The sequence below is a fragment of the Silurus aristotelis genome (genome assembly GCF_946808225.1).
Source record: "Silurus aristotelis genome assembly, chromosome: 14".
Taxonomy (NCBI): domain Eukaryota; kingdom Metazoa; phylum Chordata; class Actinopteri; order Siluriformes; family Siluridae; genus Silurus; species Silurus aristotelis.
Genome location: NC_139587.1, coordinates 16,006,894 through 16,023,881, shown reverse-complemented (window position 1 = coordinate 16,023,881; position 16,988 = coordinate 16,006,894). Strand labels below are relative to the sequence as shown.

The 16,988-nt window shown below is 38.6% G+C and overlaps 2 protein-coding genes across 27 annotated transcripts in view; both read right to left on the bottom strand.

Annotated features, from left to right (window-relative positions):
* Window positions 1-931: 931 nt before the first annotated feature.
* On the bottom strand, window positions 932-5,491 carry rap2c (RAP2C, member of RAS oncogene family). The gene is made up of 3 exons (XM_083561729.1): window positions 4,588-5,491; window positions 4,069-4,376; window positions 932-1,637 (listed from the first exon to the last, which is right to left on the bottom strand). The coding sequence occupies exons 1-2, from the start codon at window positions 4,858-4,860 to the stop codon at window positions 4,098-4,100; spliced, it is 552 nt and encodes a 183-aa protein (XP_083417855.1). The 5' UTR covers window positions 4,861-5,491; the 3' UTR covers window positions 932-1,637; window positions 4,069-4,097.
* A 1,498-nt stretch (window positions 5,492-6,989) lies between these two features.
* Window positions 6,990-16,988, bottom strand: part of mbnl3 (muscleblind-like splicing regulator 3) — a 44,097-nt gene continuing 34,098 nt past the window's right edge. For 12 of the 26 annotated variants that reach the window (XM_083561716.1, XM_083561705.1, XM_083561715.1 and 9 more), the window contains 2 exons: window positions 16,114-16,208; window positions 6,990-13,430 (listed from right to left, as the gene is read on the bottom strand). In XM_083561716.1, the coding sequence (XP_083417842.1) occupies window positions 13,413-13,430; window positions 16,114-16,208 (113 nt within the window). In that variant the 3' untranslated portion in view covers window positions 6,990-13,412. Of the gene's footprint in view, window positions 13,434-16,113; window positions 16,209-16,988 lie in introns of all 26 variants that reach the window. The other 14 variants (XR_014536820.1, XR_014536821.1, XR_014536823.1 and 11 more) reach the window with 5 other exon arrangements.

Below are 16,988 nucleotides of genomic sequence, written 5' to 3'. Positions count from 1 at the left end.
TTAAGTTGCATTAACGAGGTTAAAACTTTTCAAAATAATATTTTCAGTTTTTTCTGAGACACCTCTCCATTTTTTGTGATAAAGCAATCACTCTCCTAGCAAAAATGATTAAAGTCTATAAGAGTAAGCTCAAATGTCCTGGGCACAGCTTTCTTCTAGTCATCCCACATGTTTTCAATAGGATCTAGAGCTAGGCCTTTTTAAAACATCCATATTCAGTATTTTGTTCACTTCATTTGAGATAATTGAACACATTGTGGCAAATTTTAGGTGGGCTTGTATGTTCTTCAGCGAACTCTATATAGCAGACAGGAAGAATATGAGATGCAGTGCAATGTGTGAGCAGTACTTGGCAGACATTCCTGCCGCTCCTTCAATGCTGCTCTGAATCTTTTTTGTAGCCTCGCTGATAAGGTTATTGTCCTTTTGTCGACTTCGGAAAGACATTCTGCTCTTTGTAATGTCATTTTGCTGCTACATTTTCTCCACTAGTGTTGGCTTGAACAGTTTTTAATGGTACAGCTAATGTTTTGGAAATTGATGATACTACTTAAACAATGAGACTGTGCCCAAGTCAAAACACTAATAGGGATGCTGTTAAATTACTGGGTAAAGTAAGTCTGTTCTAGCCTTCACTATTCAAGGCACCAATAAATAAACTGCATCTTTTGATCAAAGTAGATGTGGCAGATCTTAAAGATCAAAAGTGTGTACTATGGCATGATCCAATTCAGTGTTATATATTAATAAGAGAATTTAATGCAAAATTGTGGTCATATCTTCTGGTTCTACTAAGGATTTAGTTAGACCATAACCCTAAGACCATATAATAGATTGAGGATTTAGTCAAAGATGTGTTAGTGTACATGTGTAAGAGAGGGAGAGAGAGAGAAATAGAGGCGACAGGAAACATGAACTTCACACACACAAGTTTGAAACTGTAATCATTTAAGGCGTCATTAATGCTCCATTTGAGAAACAATGCATACGGTCACAAAAAGCAAAAAGGCCAATGGAACATAAAAATTCAATATGTATCCATTTTTGTAATTAAACATTTTAATAAATATACTATTATGAGAGGGGAAAAAAAAAAAAGCATACATACTGTAGTCTTAAAAAATAAAATAAAAATAAAAGAACGCAAAGTTAGATGGTCCAGGTTTCAAACCTCTGTAATGGCTATTATCACTTTAAAAGTAGATATCAAACATAAAATGTTAAAAGAAAATCATGGGGATGTACAACTGAGCACCGTCAGCATTTTACTGGTGGCAGAAATCCTGCTCATACATAACATAATTCCCCCTCTAAGAAAATAGATATTAATAGCCCTGTCACATTTGGCCCTGTATCCAAAGTCCTCTGCCCTCCCACTGATGCTTATCATGCAGTTCCCAAAAAAACACCCAGTATACTGTGTATATACTGTATTATATAATGTGCTCTACAATACAGACACCGATGAAAGTCAGAGATTTCAAAGTCCCTGCTTTACGCTGCAGCAAAACCAAGGCTTGTCAAGTGACCTCATCAGTCCGAGTTCAGACGGCTCAGTGACACTGGTGTGGCTCATGGGGTCAAAACATCACTGAAGCAGACACTGGTTCAAAAGGGCCTCCTGCCAGGTGCTGTGGCTGCACAAAACAAACCAAGAACACACAATCAATTATTTGCCATTTGACAAAACATAGGTCTATGAATATCAATAATGTCATGAAAGACAAATAACAGACCAAAAATATGTTTCTAAATATCTCAAAACAAAATTTTTGTAAATATTTCAAATATATGTTTAGGTCACGAAGAAAATTTGTACAATTATTGAGTTATTGTAGTCAGTGGAATTAAATTGGTGTAAATTCAATCCTGTTAATGGTGTTCGATCTAAATGTGCCCTGTCTGCACAGTGTTTACACAAATAAAACATGTTCAATAAATAATCAAAATAATATTGTAGACATTTAAATAATGAGTCTTAATTTGGGGAGGGGATATTTTACAGTTGAAGGAGACTGACTGGAAAAGTTTGAGAACTCATGGTCAAAAAAAACAAAAAAAAAACTCCCAAACATCCTGTATTAGGGCACATTGAGAATCTCTCCATAATCTCCAACAAAATGACCACTAAACCAAGTTTCTTTATTGGATCATTTGTTAAACATCATTTTCTTATGTGTAAAAGAGAAAACGCTTGCTACAACAAGAAGTTGGTAAAGTACAGAACAATGTCACAGATGGAGAACTGGTTTCCTGTTATTTTGGAACACGAATTGTCATTCAGGACGTCGGATTTTCCTCTCTCTGCTGGGAATCTCCCTGCTCTGTTGTTCCTGACACTCGTCTAGACTGTGCTGCTTCTTCACGCTTCATCAGTCCCTCGCTGCACTCGGGCAGTTTAGTTTGCCATGCCACATTCTTTGGCCGAGCTAATGATAACAGAGCCAAGCCTGTCTGGAGAAACAGTCCATCCTCAACTGGATCCTCTCATGCATTACATTACAACTATACATGACCCACTAATATGTCTACAGTTCACAGTGTATCGATAAGACACAAAAATGGCTTTACAGATTCGCAAAATTAATCCTTAGTGCTTGTTTCAGAAGCTAAAAAAAACAAAAACAAACATACATAGCTTGCTCATTAACAATTTATAGATAACGTCCTAGAATGACCAAAAATAAATAAATCATTATAGTCACAAGATTGAAATATGAAGACCATGTACAAAGCTGAACAAATTACAGTCTGAAGCTATAAAACTTAATCACAATACTGTAAGGTTTGTGGAAACTTAAGAGTCTAGTAAGGAACATGTGGGCTTGTGTCTGTGACTGAGTGAGCACAGCACTTCCTGTGTTCCTCTCACAGATGCAATGCTTGTTCAATATTCTCTAAGTAATTTACCCTTTTTTAGAAATAAAACTATTCTCTGCCGTTATGCTTAGCATTGTTAAATATTCTCTGCTTTTAAAGTCAGACAGATTTAACGGTGTCTGCCGTTCTCTATAGAAAGCTGCTGACCAATTGTACTTGGTCACTGTGCTTCTTGGTATTGTTAGTCACCATGCTCAGCCTGTCTGCCACACTGTACTGTCTTTGTAAAGCCAAACAGCACTGCTTTGTCTTCTTCCCCAATCGTGAGGTTTTATTTTTTTCCAGTTTCGATTCTGACTAGGTTTATTTCATCCAGATCATGAGTGTGAGATCGGCTCAGAACTGAGTGAGGTTACTGTAGTCATTGTTCAACTCCTGATACTGCACGATGTTATAAACAATACGAGGAAGGCGCTTCCTGAATTTTTCCCTGTCCATGACAATTATGACTAATTGAGATCAGCCCAATTCCACTGTAAATACATTATCTGTGCTTTTCTGCTTATACAAGTTTCAAAAGACTGCCAAGTTGAACAGTATGCTGCAGGTAAGCACTATGTCCTCCCACGCACTTTACTAGCATGAATGTGTTGATTTGTGTATTGTTTCATTTCCCCCACAGTTCCTCATTGTCTGGTTACAATTTCCAGAAGAAGTGATGCCTAGTGATCATTCTAGTTTCGTACTTCAGTAGATCAGTGCTCTGGTGTAAAGCCTGCACAGTGGGGAACAAGAGAACCACAAAGTCTACATCTAGCAGAGAGACTGATCTCAAAGATGTGCAGAGCTTTTCTTCCAAATCCTCTAACCATTCTTTATGCATATATCAAGTAGTGTTTGGTTTGAGCAGAAACCTCTCACTTAACATTCCTGAAATCAACTTTTATGTTTATTCTGTTATTCTGCCCATTTTTGCACCGCACCTGTCGCCTGTGTACACAGACCATATTCTATTTCGCCTCCTACACTGCTTTCAGGGAATCTGTTGAATATTTTTTGTGACCAAACCAAATAAGAGTCTGTTTTAAACCTAATAAAGGCATGTGGATATTTGCTGGATATTCAAAAGGCCGTTCCAAACTACACTGAAAGGATCCTGAGGATAAATTGTGTATGGCATGAATGGAATGATGCATGTCTGGTTTTGCTCCGAAGTCAGAAAGCATTATCTAAACAAACCCTACATACCTGTGGAGTGTGCGGTAAGGCCAGGGACCTCACTGCATCACACAAGCCGTGCAGCACTGCTCCTGTTTCTCAGGCAAAGTGGCATAGTTCATCTGGCGCACGATCTCTGCAAAGAGCTCGTCCACCATGGTCTTGCTCTTAGCCGAGGTCTCGATGAACGGACAGCCCCACTCCTGTGCCAGGGCTCGGCCGTCAGACCCGGCGACCTCGCGCTCAGATTCGAGGTCCACCTTATTGCCCACCAAGATGAGGGGAACCTTCTCGAAGCGCTTCACCCGAACTATTTGGTCACGCATCGGTCTGATGTCCTGGTGGGAAAAGCAGACACAAAGGGAAGAGTTTTCAGTGCTACAATCCTTGTGTACTTTTAGTTCAGTTGCATGAAAATGATGTATTGATAATTCATTAAGTGATCATATCCATTTCCTCACTATATTTACAGATCAGCAGTATAGATACGTGTTGCTTGGTTATGATTAAAAAGCAATACTTTCATTTGTTCGGGTGGGCAGATCTTACCTGAAATGACTGCTGATTTACAAGGCTATAAACTAAGATAAAGCCTTGGCCGTTCTTGATATAAAGATCTCTCATGGACGCGAACTGCTCGGTTCCTGCAGTGTCCAGGATCTCCAGCACCGATGGAGACGAATCTACCTCGATCTCTTTCCGATAGAAATCCTCGATGGTCGGGTCGTATTTTTCAATAAAAGTGCCAGTGACAAACTGCACGGTCAGGGCGGACTTGCCCACGCCACCGCTGCCCAACACCACCACTTTGTACTCCTTCATTGGGACCGGGCGCTGAAACACTGAGCCAATCTCGGCTAGCTGATCTAGCTAGCTTTATCTGCTCCCCAACATAAAGCAAACAGCCTGCTGTTAAACGAAGCCGCTTTGAATTTCCCCCCGATACGCACCTCCAAATACTATGAAAACAGTCTAAAAAAACAACAACAATAAAAAGTGGTGCGACTACTTTCTTTTCGCGCTTTGTGCTCTGGTGGTGGAGCAGCCAGGCCGGCTAGCTGGGCTAGCTAGCTCAAACCAAAACGCCCCTGCTCCATCGATGTTCGTGTTGGATTTAGATTTTTTTGCGCAGCGCCGCCGCCGCCTAAGTGCACATGGTAATAAAATACAAATAATTTCACTGACACTTCGGTAAAGGCGTGTTAAATAAACCGCGGGATAGAAAACGCGTTTATGGTTCCGTCCATTCTGGCGTCCATGTGAATGCACTAGTTATAGAAGCCAGCTAGCGTCCTACACTCATTCCTAGCTAGGCAGGCTAGCAGCTCGCAATTAAAAAAAATAAAAAAATTAAAGGAAAAAGAAAAAGTCTCGGTCGCTGCACATTTACTGGACGGCGGAAGTTTCCTCAGTGACCCCCTGAGCAGCGGCTCTCCTTAAACAACAGGTGGGGATTAGTGCTAAACAGTTATTTGTCATTTACATAAAAATCCTCCGCTCCGCTTGTCGCTTTTGCCTGCTCAGGCCTCCTCCCTGCCTGTCGGCCAGCACACTGCGCTCGCTCCTGCTCCTGCTCCTTTCAAACGAGCTCGGGCTCCGTCCCAATCCGCCCTCTCCCACACTACAGAGGGTGACACACAAGGTAGCAACTCACAGCAGGACGCAGAGCCTCCGCACCTCCAGCAAGCACACGATCTAGTCCGCTAGGGTCGCTTTGGGACGTAACGTCAGCGCGAGCAAATCGATTTCATTCGAAAATTCGGCTTTAATGCATGTTGCATGATCCGTTTGTTATATACAAAAGGTGGCCATTTTACTAAATCCACAAATCACTTAAAGCAACATTGAATTTGTGGGTTCTCAGGGAAATCACTGACTGGATCATCTGTTGCTATGCAGGCAGTCAGATTCCTCTACACCGCCATCTAAACCGCCGTAGATGTTAGTAATGCAATAGATCATCCTCAGGACTGACCCTGACCCTAACACCTTATCACTCCCCTTCATGGGGAAGGTATGATTTATTACATATTAACATCCCTTCCTTCATGGTGTCTGCTGAAGACTTTGGCACTGTTTTCTGTCTGAGTATTTCTTCTGGGTGGTTTATTCTCAACCTAAAGATCAAGTTGGTCAAGCAGATATACACCATTACTTCCAGCTACTAACTATTACTGTTCTATATTTAAGGGGGGAAAGAGCACACTGATAAACACATTAGAAAAGCTATATATTTAATGATAAAATGTTTTTATATATTGATAGACCAGCTCACTGTGCTTTGCTGGATTTTTCAGCAGGGACTGACATTAATGTGATTAAAATAATAATTGTACCCTAGAGACATTGGGCCTATTCCAGTGGGGCCTTTCAATGTCCAGGACAAGGTATTGTGTATATATTTTTTATTGGTCATCAGGGTAACATTATCCTGGCCAGGGAGCATATCCTGGGTAGATTGAGCATGGAGCTGAAACACACCCTAAATAGGATGCCAGTTCATCATTGGGCTCCATGTGCACACAATTTTGCAAACGGTTAAACCTAGGGGCAATTAAATATAACCAACCTACCTACTAGCATGTCTGTGGAGAAAAAGAAACCTGAGCTCAAGATCAAACCCAAAAACGTATTATACTATTAAGTGAACAAGAACTCCTGGCTTTTAGGGAATTTGTTAAATAATTTCTGTCACCAAATCAAACTCTGCCTGTTTTAAACCTAATAAAGGCATGTGGATATTTGTTGCTTACTTTTAAAAGGCCGTTTCAAACTAAAGTGAAAGGATCCTGAGGATAAATGGTGTATGGCATAAAGAAAATCAAGGATCAAACCCAAAAACCTTTTCTATAATTAGTGAACATTTTAAGATACATGATCTCACCCGTTTGTGTTAAAAAATTATTATTATTATTTTTTTTTCTTCAAAACACAAAATACACACCCTGGGCTTTCCATTGAAGTGCTTTATTAAAATGTCAAACAAAAAGAACAGATCATATAAGTATGTATATTTTCTATACATTACTATAATCATAAAAGGGATTGGCAATAAGCACAATTATTTCTTTTTTATTTTCAGCACATACAAGTACAACACGCTAAATAGAAAGAGAAGCATTTCATATAAAGAGTCAGGGCATTCAATTAGATCTTGTCCTACAGTGGGGGAAAAAGAAATCAACAACATATGGCTTCGAAACAAGGTGGACATTCTATAAACTGCTTCGGCTTGAAAGCACTTTTATTCAGCGATGAAATCTACACCTGACTGACGGCCCTTAAAGGGAGAAAACCTCAAATCTCCAAGAGACTGCATTTACATTTACATCCATAGCATTTTACAATATAAATATGAACTTAATCCTATACATACATTTTATATGTAAATACCGTCAACATCGATTTCCACACAGACTTAAATAGGAGGCGATTAAATACAAGTGATGGATTCTCTTGGTTATAAAATAAAATAATTGAGGAAGAAAGAAAAAAAATAAGCACTGTCTTCACAGAATGTCCAGGCACAGTAAGGTGGACAGCAGAAGGGTGTTAATTGTTGTTTTTTATTTTTCAAAAGTGGTGAAAAGTGTTCTTTTTTTGATTGCATTCATATTTCTACATGTAAATCAGGACTTAAGATATCAAACCCTGTGCTGAGTTTTATAGTCAGGTTTGGGACCATGTGAATGTGGTCCAAAGGTGCATCGATATGCAAGAACTGACAAAGACTCGGTCTCTCCCTCACTACTAGGACAAGTGCCATGGCAACAAAATTCTTGGCTTCCAAAGCAACTGTGGATTACAGAATGTACAAGATATCTCCAGGTTTTTGCTATGTGTTAATAGGATTTGTCTTGAAGAAAATGCACCAAGATAGAATTATCGATCAGGTTTTTTTGGGGGGGTGGGGGGAATGTGTGAGTGTTTGAACACTGAGAGGAAAACCAAATACAGAAATGTAACAAACTCCATATAACCAGTTGCAATGCTTTCCTGCTGTAATCTGACCTTGATGATGGTGGTGTTTCCTGTATTTAGATGGTCAGCCCTTCTTACAGGCAGGAAAAAAAGCCTGTCGCTGTCTGTTATTCCGTTTGACATCTGCAGGGGGCAGAACTTCACCATTACAGCTGTCACATGAGCAAAAGCCCAAAAAGATATATTTTGAATCCTTTTTTTTTCAGATCCATGGTAAATAATAATAATAATTAATAATAGCAGAATTGTGGCACCAAACAGGCAATTCACAAAAATAAACAAAAACAAAAAAAAACTAAAAAAATAAATAAAAAAAAAACCCAGAAAGATAAGCAAGCTATTTCTTTGGTTTCTTGGATGCAAAGTATCATCTGCATACATTTCAGGGGCCATGCTTCTTTCCAAACACCACCAACACAGTTTAGGATCAGATATAAACAGCCTCAGTGCTCAGTGTAATATGCTTTTTCTTTTGTAAACTATGACAAACTATAAAGCATCTTTTCATTTTTCATTTTTTTTTTTAGCAAGCAACAACATGCTCATGGTGAGAACAAGGGCATTAGCAAAAAAGAACATACAAACAAATCCCTCATGTTTCTTGAACAACCTAGTAAAAGGACAGATGTTAACCTGTATTCCAAACGAATACAGTCATTTCATTTGAACAGGTTTTTTTTTTCTTCAATATATATATGTCTATATATTTGTATTCATCTATGCATATTCAAAATAAATTCTGAATATTTTCACTCATTTATGTACATAAGTGCAAACGAGGTGAAGGACACACATTCGTACACTGATGGGGGGCACAGCAGGTCCCAGCACAGCTGGGCTAAAAAGCTGGCTAAAGAGCAAGGGAGAGAAATGAGACATTACCAGGAGGTTCAAGTTCTAGCTTACTACACTCTACATCTCGTTCTGCTCCTGACATCATCGAGTTAAAGAGTCAAGCACCCGTCATCAAAACGAGTCTATCTGCAAGATCCTTTCTGGTGTCTACCAGTCCAGACAGCCCTTAAAAAAAAAAAAGAAGAAATAAAGATAATTCCCCACCTAAAGTGAATAATTTGCACCAGAATGTCTCTTTCAGTCAATAGAGGTTATCAATCCTACCCATCTTTTACCTAATAATCCAACAGGTCCATTCTAAAGATTCAACACTGACTTATCAGACTTCAGGCAGACAACTACCCCCTTAAAAAATTAAGAAATCATAAAAAAAAAAAAAAAAAAAAAAAATTAATAATAATAACATGACATCTCCAAATGGACTTTGGACTTAAGGAATCATTTTTTTTTCTTTATACAAAATAGGCATCATTTCTTAATCCAAGGTAAGATATCGACACATTCCCTTTTAGAATAAGTTAACCTTGTACATGAATTCAATTGATGTGTGAAATAATTTCACAATTAAGATTCACAAAGGTAGCCATGTTGTAGTTTTGTTGCCATAGCAACAACTTACTATCAAGTTACAATGAACTGATCATTGTAATACAAATGTATATATAGATTAATATTTATATAGAGATATATATTTTTTTTTATTATTTACTACTAACTACACAAACTATGTTTCAGATTACTCAGATTATTTCCATTTTCATGCAATGAGAGTTTATGCTGTCGAAGAAGTAACTGATAAGAAATCATCAAGGTAACTAAAACGTGTTCATTTTTCAGAATGTAAAAACTCACAATAAATTTACTTAACATGTGGATAAACAGCTAAAATAAGAGTACCATTAAAAATGACAAAGGCCACATGACCTTAATGGTGACCAAAACTATAACAAGAATGCAATAGTAATATGTACATATAAGATTATCTAACTACATTACACATGAATACGCACTTCTTAAAAAGTGTGTTCTTAAAATGCTAAAGCCCCAAATGAGGCATTTTTTTTTTTCCTTAATCAAGTACTCTGTTAATTCCAGCTGGATAGCAGTTGGAGAAGGCATAATTCTTGATATGAGAGAAAAAAGTGAGAGAGAGTGAGAGTGTGAGAGAGAGAGAGAGAGAGAGAGAGAGAGAGAGAGAGAGAGAGAGAGAGAGAGAGAGAGAGAGAGAGAGAGAGAGAGAAAGATCTATACCTTGGCTAGGCAATGAGACTCACCCAACTACAAGAAATAATCCATTATACAAATCAACAGCATAGTATACTCCTAAACAACTGAACGGCCAACAATTTACACACACCCACACCGTAACATTTTTATAAATTGTGTACAACACAGAAACTCCAATAACACAGTATATTGTCTTGTTGATTTTGCATTTGACCTCAGTTCACGCTATTGAATTTGAGCAGTTCATGCTTAGTTTGTTATTTGATATCATTGTTATAAAGCACAACTTTTTTTTTTTTGGGCCGGTTTCCCAAGACTTGAAGACTAAATGTCAATGAGAATTAATATCGACAATCAGTTCGAACTTGATTTATGCTTAGAAAACAGGCCCTGAGCGCTCGGCCTGGAGAGTCTCCTCTACACAAAATAAAACTTTCCAAATAAACTATTTCCAAAAGATCCTATATATATATTTTGTTTAAATAGGTGCAGTGTTTGACCAACGAAATTCCTCAGTGTGGCTATCCGGACAAAACAGCACAGCTGTTTTTATGTAACTACGACAGCAACAAGGTCCTTGACAATTCTCTTAGAATCATGTCTTTATAGTACATCAACAGTGAATGGCATCAGGAGATTTTTACTCCCTTGATATGTTGAAATATGTTGTGGTTTGTTGAGGAGGAGAAAGGTGAGACAGGCATCCTCCAGCTTTAACTGACATTCTTCTTTTCTCAAATGTCACATTCAAATGTATATAAGGCCCTTTCCTGGCAATGTTTGTATGTGAGGTCCATCAGTAACCCGGCTAAAGCTGATCCCCAGCCTCTACACCTCGCCACTTATCTCCTGCAGAATTACTGCTTTTAGCACAAATGTAAAACGAACTGCTCGTATGGACGACAGTCAGCTTTGCCCTGCCTTATTTCTTTTTTTTTGTTTTTTTTAGAGTCTGTTGACTTTTGAACATAAGGACACAATAAGTGGTGGGAATATTTAAGATGGATAAAATTGACACACATTTCACAAATGTAATACATGGAAATAATCATGATGAAATCATTGAGCTGTGAAGTAAAAAAAAAAAAAAAAAAAAAATGACAGAAATGTTGCAGGCCTCGGCTGGTGCTTTATCTTACATCACTGTATTTGCTCTTTCACAACAAGTGTCGACTCCAATTAAAGCTTATAAAAGGTTTCATGGTAGATCAGATCATAAATGACCTTTAGTCTGCACGTAAGTACTATACAGGAGCGCTAATCATATGGTACAGCGGTATGAGGTTAGGAAATTAGGAAAGATTGTATGCCTAAATGAAAGCACAGCATTAATGATTGCATTAGCTGTAGGGGAAATAACATTTTCAATCAGTCTGCATTTGGGCCTTGGCATGTAATAACTCTAATTCTTTTTTTTTTTTTCCCCACTGATTGGCACAGAGTGACCCAGCTCTGGGAGTCATTGGCACACAAAGCAGTGCACTTTAAAAGTGTACTGCTGCAATTGCAGGACAGTTTTACAGGATTACCATAAACATCAGGATTCTGTGTGAGTGAACGTATTTATTTCTCTCCGATTCCCACAGTGATTTATTCAGGGAGCATTTGACTACATTCAGTAGTTTCTTAATTAGATTTGCGCCTTACACTGTGTATATCGTTAAGACTCGTGCACATTAGCTCCGAAAAAATAAATGGGAAAAAAAAAACGCTTCTATGAAACTCCAGAAGTGTAGCTTTGGTTGCTGTCACACTGTGAATATCGCAGCATGGACAGTTCCAAGATCTCGTGTTACTGTGAGATGTAACAAACAGGGCTAAGCAATAAGCACAGACAAACAGACTGTCACACAGTAGGAGGGACTGGGCCATGGATTTTGGCAGGGACTGTCCATGCTATAAAGAAAGACTAAAGCAGAGACAGTGGCAGACTCTAATATATCACAATGCCTCTGGTAAAGCAAGTAAACCTACAGATCAGTGTATTATGGAAATGAGGAGGTGGAAAAAAGCACTAGGTTATAGGAGATGAGTAATGCGCTCCGGGGTTGCTGACTACAGAGGAACAGTTGGGCTTTGAAATGGCGCCGCTCCAATTGACGACCACAGCTGCTATGCTGGCACTGCCTATCACAGTATGGTGATCAGACTCATCCTGAGCTAGTCATCTATTAAACCTCCTGTGTTGCACTGGCTATGGGGCTGTAATCAGACTCTGCAGATAAGTGTACATCGTCATGCATAGTAAGACATGCGAGTACACGGACATTTCAGCTTCAAGCGGGATTGCATTAAGAAATGAGGGGTATTCGCACAGGGATCTACCTAACCTAACAAAACCTGTGATGTGCCTCTAATCAACCAATTGCAGCTTGTTAGAATTAAACTTAAATAAAGAGCTTCACTTATTAACAGGATGAGAATATGAATGCCATGCTTGCTTTTAAAGGGTATCCATGTTTTAGTCAGTGGCTTGAGGGACGAGGCTAATTCACATTTCGAAAATATTTTACTTGCCGGTCACGTTTCTTTTTTTGTTGTTAATTGTTTGGACAGTAATGTGTAAATGTCTGTAATAAAAAAAAAAAAAAAAAAACGTAAATGTCTTTATAATTAAAAGAAAAGTTTGAAAAAGTGCTTTCAAAAAGCTCTTAAACACTCATCTCTGACCTAAGCATTGTGCACATTACATTCTTGCGCTATCAACACAAGCCTTTGCAAAATCAGGTGTGCTGTCAGGTGACATCAAGCCTCAGCTTTACTACTCGTACTCGAATAATCCAAGTCTGAGACCTCATTTGAGGAGGATGCACTGTTCTCAGCTTTGTGTGTATGTGTGTGTGTGTGTGTGTGTGTGTGTGTGTGTGTGTGTGTGTACATGTGTGTGCATGTCTAAAATCTGTGTACTTTGTATGGCTGTGAATTCAAAGGAGCGCTCAGTTTCAGCATCTGCATGCTTCTAAGTCTCCTTGCATCATGGCACACTTCCTTAAACAGTTGAAGGTCCTAGCTTAAATATTGCCTGTTTTAGCATCAACAAACCTCTTTTTGTTGACTTTTTGTTGATGTGGGGCATCAAATAAAGAGGATGAAAGGGTTGTCCTTGCAGGACACGCTGATTAGGCACACGTTTGTTTGCATTCATGTCTCTATGGTGTGGTTGGAGTTGGGGATGGCGATAGTGGTGTGTTAACTGAGATTGCGGCCGAGGCTTACTGAGTTCAGGCCCACCGGCGCCGCCACCAGCAGTTTGGGGATTGGACAGAGGTGTGTTTCCACAGGAATGCAGTGGAGGTCGACAGGGTCAGCAGTCAGTACCTCGGCGGGGTCTACTGAATGACAAGGATATAAGAGGAAGAAAGAGAGGGGAAAAAAAATAAAATAAAAGACAGAGTGTTGAGAAATAGAGGTGGTACAGGTTTCACAGAATATGCAAATGCAAACAAGGATAAGAAGTGACGTTAGGCTAGCTTTGAATTACCACAAACTAAAGTCTAACAACAGTATCTGTAAAAACAGAAGGATGTAAAATATCCTAAACTTTATATATATATGTATGTGTATATATATATATATATATATATATATATATATATATATATATATATATATATATATATATATATATATATATATATATATATATATATATACATACTTCCAACAAGGTATGTTAGAAACCAATAACACAGGAAATGATTAAGGCTTTTCTTCAGTTCAATGCCGTACCTAGATACTTTTTTTGTGTTTTAATTGTGATTTGGTAAAATATCATACCAGAGAATTTTATTTACACACAGAATTAAAATGAAAAGAAACTCCAAATTAGCTGCTACCAACAAATTAGACAAAATGATTATTATTATTATAAATAATAATGTGGCTGTGCTGTAGATCGACAATATCAGCAGCCTGGAGTGTGCTGGAGAAGGTAAAGCACTCGGTGATGCAGCCAAACAGTGCTTACACTGAGATGGAGAACTTGCTGTGCATCCCCTCTTGATTAGTGCAACAGCAACACTGGGAATAAACCCTGACAATGGCTGCAAATTGTACAACTGGGACTCGAAGCAAAATCCCAGACACACCGCTACAATATTTCTGGGTCGCTTCTGGGACCCAGGGCCAGATGTATGTACATGTACGTTATATGTGATAATGTATGTTATCATTAGAGAACTGAATATACTTGCTGTCAGAGTTTAAACACTTAATCATCCAACTGAAAAGCGGTTCTAAAACACCTGCATGATTGCCTGAGTATTTCTTTCCATATGACCTGTGAAGGTATGCTTTGGTATTCGAAACAAAGACATTAGCAGCAAATATTTTAAGTGCTGTAAGTTGTGAGGTGGGACCTCCATGGCTCAGACTTGTTTGCCCAGCACATCCCATAGGTGCTTGATTGGACTGAGATCTGGGACATTTGGAGGTAACACTCTGAATTCTTTGTCATGTTCCTCAAGACTAATTCTGAACAATTTCTGCAGTGTGGCAGGGAGAATTATCCTGCCAAAAAAATACCATTGATCTGCAAAAATGTTCGTGTCAAACTAAGATCTGAAATTCAGGACCCAAAGATACCCAAAAGAACATCTGAGCATCACACTGCCTCTGCCAGGTTGCATTCATCCCATCTTTTGCCCAGGTAAGTGATGCAAACACCAGCATTATATCATAACCAGTATTAACATTGTGATGATTAATAATGTGCTACAATAGCTCTAGTGTGGGATCTGTACAGAAGAGTTAGCCTTTGCTCCTGACACACATCAGCTAAACCTTGAGCGACCACTGATTTTATCACTTGTCTTCCCATGAACGAAATTTTGGTAGGTACTAACCTCTGCATAATGAAAACATAGCACAAGTCCTGCTGTTTTGGAGATGCTCTGACCCTGTCGTCTAGATACTACAATCTGGCCCTTTCAAAGTCTCCTTTTTTCCTGCTTCCAATGCATACATTTTGAGAACTGACTATTCACTTGCTCTATAAAACTACTGTAATCAGATAATCAATGTTGTTAACTTCACATGGCAGAGGTTGTAAAGCTATGGCTGATCAGTCTATATATTTCCTGAACAAACACACACACTGTTGACAAAATGACACCAAAATCTGATCACTAATAATCACCTAAAGTGAAACCAATTATGTAATCAGCCACACTTCACATATTTCTGTGTGTATGACACACGCGTTTTGGATCATAGACCTGTTTCATATATAAAGTGTTTTTTTTTTTTTCATGCAGCATGTCAAAATCAGTGTAAACAGCTTAGTACATCTGGCCCTGTGAGAGTTACACCAGCTAGCAACATTGCTACAAACAGTTGTCACTGATTAAACTCAGAAGCTAACTCTGAAAGAAAAAAAAAAAAAGTAGAAGAAGAGAGAAAGAGAAAGAATGAATATGGACACTATATTGTTTTAACTACACAGAAGATGCTGTGTGCCAACATAGAGTGGAGACATTTGAAAAGGCAAGGTGAATACACACAGAGACATGGTGACACAGGGCTACACAGAGGCTCCGCACTGGTCCACAGAGAGTTTAATTCCTGCTGGGTTTAACTAGCACAAACAGCTAGCTCAGGTGGGTTGCCTAGGGCCAGAGCTCCCATGTTAAACAGATCACAATCTCAGAAAAACAGAAGCTCATTATAATGAGAAAGTGACTTTGCTCTCGGTTGTGTCAAAAAGTTCTGTGAGGATCATCATTCATTTACACATTCATTCATCTTCATTAACTGCTTTATTCTGGTCAGGCCCGTGGTGCATCGACAGCCGATCGCAGGAACAATAAGCACAAGGCGGGTATCATGGATGGGATGCCAATCCACATGCACACGTGGGTGCACTCATTCACACCTAGGGGTATCTTAGATTTCACTTAGAATTTAATCTTAAGCACTAACACAACAGTTTCCTGATAAGTTCTGTAGTGTCTGTGGACCAGTGCTGGATGCCGTACAGCTGAAAAGAGAAGAGGCCAAAATGAAGGGGCAAACCTGATTGGAGGCAGCTGATTCGGCAAAAGGAACATTGGTGACTGGGGTCGTAGCCGACGAAACAGTGGAAGTGGTGGCACCGTGCATCATGGGAACTTTTTTCAGGCGAGTCAGACAAGAAACAAGGGAGAGGGGGGAGGTGGAGGGGAGGAGGAATGTTATGAGTACCATGACATTATATGCCAGAGGAAGAGGTGGAACAGTCATGGCAAGTAGCATTTATGTACTGCCAAGATGATTTTCACCCAAGTACATGCAAGTTAAACGTATAGGTAACACTTTATAACATAAAATCCGATGCATTCGTAAAATAACCATTCAATTAACAATGGACTAGGTTTAATTTATTTACATGCATTGTATACTTGTTATGGGCTATTTGAAAATGTTTATGTCTCCCATTAACATTAATAGATATTTTATCAACAATAGCGATAACACTTAAGATGTTTTTTTTGTTTAGTTTCTTCTGCCGGAACATTTGACCAATTACATTAATTAATTTCATTATTAGATTGTGCTGTTTATGATCATGGCAGATCACCAACCATAGAATTAACCTTTTGACTTAATACTGCCTATTTAAAAAAACAATAATGTTCTATTTGGCCAGATTTAAAGAAATCCAGATTGTCACCTTTGACACAGTGAAGCTTGTGGCCAGAAAACTGTACAAATGATATCATACACTCTCTGAGTTATGGATGGAGAAACTAAAGCTAAGGTTACTTAAGTTATCAAGTGATTTTTGATCTAATGTTTCGTTCAAACAAGATGTTTTGAACTTGCAATGGACCACAGTCTCATTCATATTTAATAGGTTTTCTTTCTCAGTTCCTTTTCCGCGAGAGAAATAAACAATACATTATTCACAG

What these genes read in the sequence shown, in the direction of transcription:
- rap2c (XM_083561729.1), bottom strand. Translation starts at nt 4,860, where the DNA reads ATGAAGGAGTACAAAGTGGTGGTGTTGGGCAGCGGTGGCGTGGGCAAG. An exon ending in TAAATCAGCAGTCATTTCAG is followed by an intron (nt 4,377 to 4,587) that starts GTAAGATCTGCC and finishes TTTTCCCACCAG; the next exon opens with GACATCAGACCGATGCGTGA.